This window comes from Alligator sinensis, unplaced genomic scaffold, assembly GCF_000455745.1.
Source record: "Alligator sinensis unplaced genomic scaffold, ASM45574v1 scaffold178_1, whole genome shotgun sequence".
Taxonomy (NCBI): domain Eukaryota; kingdom Metazoa; phylum Chordata; order Crocodylia; family Alligatoridae; genus Alligator; species Alligator sinensis.
Genome location: NW_005842031.1, coordinates 473860 through 478695, shown reverse-complemented (window position 1 = coordinate 478695; position 4836 = coordinate 473860). Strand labels below are relative to the sequence as shown.

Sequence of the window (4836 nt, the reverse complement as noted above, 5' to 3'; positions counted from 1 at the left end):
TTCGCCATGAGCATGTGGGGACCCCCCCCCCACGCTCCTCTGGGACACCCCATCTGCCCCAGCATTGTGGCATTCACAAGCCATGCTGGTACCTTGAGGTATGTAGAAAAAAATTTAAAGCTATGTCCATGTCCAAATCAGCATCAAATCTTCAGATTCAGCCGAATCAAAAATCGGGGACAGTGATCTGAATTAACAAATCAAATCACTGTCCCCGATTCGGGCCGGATCCGAACCCAATAGGGCCTGTTTCGCACACCCCAAAATACAGTATATACTAAGTCTCCTTTCTGGCTATTAGACATTCCAATTCTGAGATACAATTGCAATATGACATATGGAGGAAATGAACTAAGGAACACCACTTGTCTATTCAACCTGTATTAACACTTTATGTAATTTCACAAGTGTAATTGATCTTGTTTCTTAGCTTATGTCAAGAGCTAAACAAAAATTCATTTTAAAAGCAACTCATTATCATCTTGGTCAAATTCATTTATGTTTGAATTTCATACAGCAGGGGTCAGCAGGCTTTTTCCACCATGGGGCGCTCTTTGCAACTCAACCCCAACAACGGGCCACAAGTCTCTACCCTCCCACAGCACTGTGCTGCCTATGCTTACCCTCGCCACGGATCCCTGTCCCCGCTGTGGTGAGAGTAAGTGTGAATGCAGCGGACCAGCAGGCTCTACAGGGTAAAGGAGCAATGTGGAGAGTAAGGGCGGCAAGGAACAGCAGAGACATGTTTGTGTAATTTAAATTCACAATTAAATTGAGAGGATTCAGAGCCAAGATACCTTCCTGGTACTTAACAGCGCTTCACTGTCAGAAATACTAGAATCCAGGACTGTAAAACCCAAGTCTTAATGGGATAATATGGAATCTTAAAAAAGGGAAAGGGACAAAAATATAGAAAGGAAAATGTTGAACACAGCTGGATTTTTAACGTATTTTTATGTACTTTAAGCCAGTGTAAGAGCAGTACCTGCTGCACTCCACTCAAGAGAGAACGTCTCAGTACTGTATGAAAGGAACTGCAGATGCAGCAGCAAGTTAATACACAAAGCTACAAAAAGATCATTCCTTAGAGTAGTTAGCTGTTTTCTCTTTCCTGTTAAATGTTTTGTGCTGTACATGCTTCAGCCTGAAGCACTGAGCTTTGAAAGCACAGAACACAACAAATTAACCTCAGGGAAGAATAAGAACAAGAAAAACAAGATTGATTTAAAATAGGAAAAAAAAAGTTTCACTTATTAGAAATACAGCTACAGGACAGAGCAACTAAGATCTAAGTACTAGGCAAAACCTGATTTGACAGTCTCAACAAAAAATTAGTCAAAGCACATACAGAAATCCCACTGAGATCGGAAACAGGAAGATTAGAAGGAAGGTTCAAATGAGCCTCAATGCAAATCAATTTTCTGGATGGATCAAGCAGCAGGAAATGGGTTTTGTCTGGACAAACCACTGCTGCATTAAACGGAACTATAAACATGTCTTTTGTTCTTCTCAGAGTATGTAGGTTGCGTGCTTTATTTTTAAATAGTCTTGGAACTCTAAAGGTTTTTAAAATCTGGCTGACCCTGCACCATTTATCCAACTAGTGGAGCAGTCCCATGATATTCACTCCCCATATTTATATTAACAGCTTTCAGGATTTATCCCAGATTAAGCCAAATTTATAAAAGTTCTTTTACTTTGATTTCTATATAATCATCCTTTAGTGACGATCAAGAGCCATTACAACCCAGATAGTGGAGATGCAGTTCAAGAAACACACCATTTCCATGGCAGTTAGGGTGGGACTGTAGACCAACAAAAGAAAGATTCTTCAAATTTCTCACTCATTCTCCTTCACTACGTAGAGCTGTACAATGCAAAGCTGAACAAACAAGGGCTTGCTTACTCCACCACCATGTCTTCTTACCTAAATGCTATTATTCTCTTCCCATTTTACTATTTTACTATTATTCTCTTCCCATATTACTTCTTCAAGAACTAGTTACCATAATTTGTAATAAATTCATCAGTGTGCACTGAGCACAAAGGAGGAGAAGGGATTAGGAAGCAGGAAGTGCGACTGGGATGGCTAGGTCTTGGGCTCCACTGAGAGGAATATGCTTTTTTTAAATACTTGTACCTATTTTCAGTTATTTTACTCCTTAGTTTTCATCCAGACTTGAACAGAAGTGGCTGGTTTGGACCATGGTATCATTCACTCGGCCTACAGATAGCTGCGGAACTGTTAGTTTGCCTTGTTATTTCTTTGGTACAGAATTCAGATCTTGTTCAGGTGACAAGACAAGCAATGACATCAGCTTTCACCCTTTGCAAGTTCTGGCAATGATGTCCTTGCCCCCAATCACATCTTAAGGTGGTGGGGGAAAAAACAACACAATTATGGACATCAACAGCTGATTTCTCATTAAATGCTCTGAAATTTTAAATCAGGTCTAGAAACTTCTTGGCTTGATGAAAGCTACTTTAAAAAAAAAGTAAACAAGCAGAAATCATCTTTTTACTGAAAGAAAACCTTAATTATGAAAGCTCACACATACAGACTTACTGGTTCTTGTGTTTCCGCTTCATCCCAGGCTCCCCAGCCATCATCTTCCCAATTTGATGACTTGCCTGCTTTGAACAATAAGATTTTTTGTTATAAAAAGGAAATCATTTAAACACAGAACTGACAAAGAAATACCTAACTTGGATTGTCCAACTTCCCTATGCATCATAATTTAGTCAGACCTAGCTCTTCCAAGGCAACAGTAAAATGGAACTAGCATATACACCATGAAGCATCAGAAGCAAAATGCTATATTTCTCATGACAGTCACACTCATTTCTACATACAATGCTTCCCAAGTATACATTTAAATACAAGAGAAAGATGTGGTTTATGCACTGGATTAGGAGTAGAGTACATCTCAAGTTTTCATCTGTAGCTCTAAACAAGTCACTCAGTTTACAGAGCCTAGTACTGTGGTACATCAATTCCTCTTTGGTGGCTCCTCATCCTATGGTAAAAGACAACAAGCTAATCAGCTTCATTTTATCTCAGGTTCCCCACAAGCCACTTCAAGGAACACAAACAGGGTATTATGAAGATTAATTTGCTAATACTTGTGAAGCAACTTGAAGCTAAGAATGATTAGAAGCGATTACATAAAGGACTTGAAAAATCTACTTAAGTGATGAAACAGACATTCTCCCCAGTGAGAACAAAGCCTTAAGATACCAATACCAGCAGAATTTAAGAAAAATACATTTCTAGACTTTATTAGAGTTGCAAAGATGGAACTAGCTCTATATCATAAAGCCAACTAAAAAGGTACAAATGAAGTTGCATCCAGTTATCTTCAAGGCCTCCTGACTTTATTCAGAAGTGTTCACCTTCCTGCAAATAGTTTATTGCTAATCTGAAGAGTTATTGATTCATAAAAAAGTTCTTTTAAGGTAACAATGCCCTTCGGCCAAAATAATGCAGACTTTGATCATATTTATGAGGTTAAGCTAAAGCAGCACTGTCTTTAAGGATGCAGAAAGAGCAAAGGCACTTGGTACAGCTTAGAGCTTTGAAAAACAGCACAAGAGTAAAAAATAAATACTGTTGTATCGGTCAGTCTGTATTATGTTATTCAAAATCCTATGAGAATCCACAGAATAGGATAAAAAAAACATACATTTTCAAGCTGCTAATATTTAAAAATACGTATTTTTTAATAAGAAAGGATTGATGGCAAGACAGCAAAGACCTTTGTCTTTGGAACATGATTTCACCCTTAATCTTCTAGGCCTGTGAATATAAGGTCACAAAAGAGACCCTGTTCTGTCAGTTCTTTCAGAGATGGGGTAGGAAGGCTGACTAAAGTGTGACAGACAGTGAGTTCTAGGGATTGGGAGAGGGTTTTTACTCTTGGCACGTCTGATCATAACCATATGGATTAGTATCTGTGCTATTACTATTGGTAATCTGTGCAAGTATGCAAAACTAAAGTTTGACTCATTTCTAATCCATCAAAAGAGAATGTACAACATAAAACTATTTTTTGTAAAACATAAACAAAGAAAGAAGTTATTATTAAAAATTCTCTAGCATGCTTTAATCTGGTCTTCTCAGGCTGCTGCTTTCTAGTATCTTTTCTGATCTCCTTAAATGCCCCCAAAGCCATGCCTTTGAGAAAGGTAAAACTGCACTTAAACAGAGGATCCTTTCCTGTGCCCAGCCTCCAACAGGATACCAACACTGAGAAGAGGAATGTGTGCAGAAAAGGATTACAGAGTAGTACTAAATTCAATGTCTTGGCCTTGCTTGTAGCCACAAAAGACAGACAGACAAAAGAAATTCGAAAAAAAGAAAGGCCATTTCCTATATTTTTTTAGTTCTTTCTTTGAAAGCTGCTGGAAGGAGGTAACACATTTTAGTGGGTAAGGCAGGGACCTGGAGATTAAGATTTGAACTTTATCCCAAATTCAGACGTCGATGCAATAACACTACTCAGAAGTGATTTACTACCAGTTTGCCCACCTGAAAAAATGAGGTATTAATGTACCACTTCACAGAGGTATCAAAATGGTTAATCAATGTTTTTAAACATGCTGAGATTCTAGGATATGACGAAGAGCCAGAGATGCAAAATGTAATAGAAAATAAATTCCTGCATTCACATCAATGCATAAGCAAACAAAAATAAGGGGACAGTCTTGCACTGACTATTAAATTGGGCCCACACAAGCAGGGGTGTGCCTTTACATCAGCACAAATAGTAGTGGCAGAAATTTGCATTGCTACTTTGTGCCCCACCGCATGCCCCCGCCCATGTGCTCTGCAGCAGG

The 4836-nt window shown here is 38.6% G+C and overlaps 1 protein-coding gene across 4 annotated transcripts in view; it reads right to left on the bottom strand.

Moving 5' to 3' along the window:
• RAB3GAP2 (RAB3 GTPase activating non-catalytic protein subunit 2) overlaps window positions 1-4836 on the bottom strand; it is a 75168-nt gene that overhangs the window by 58869 nt on the left and 11463 nt on the right. Inside the window, exons 1-2 of one of the 4 annotated variants that reach the window (XM_025202568.1) lie at window positions 2567-2631; window positions 2141-2368 (exon numbers count right to left, since the gene is read on the bottom strand). Coding sequence is in view for 2 of the 4 variants with exons in the window: in XM_006022340.3 (XP_006022402.1) it covers window positions 2567-2634 (68 nt within the window). In the remaining 2 variants the exon portion in view is untranslated. Of the gene's footprint in view, window positions 1-2140; window positions 2369-2558; window positions 2635-4836 lie in introns of those variants that run through there. The other 3 variants (XM_006022340.3, XM_006022341.3, XM_025202569.1) reach the window with 3 other exon arrangements.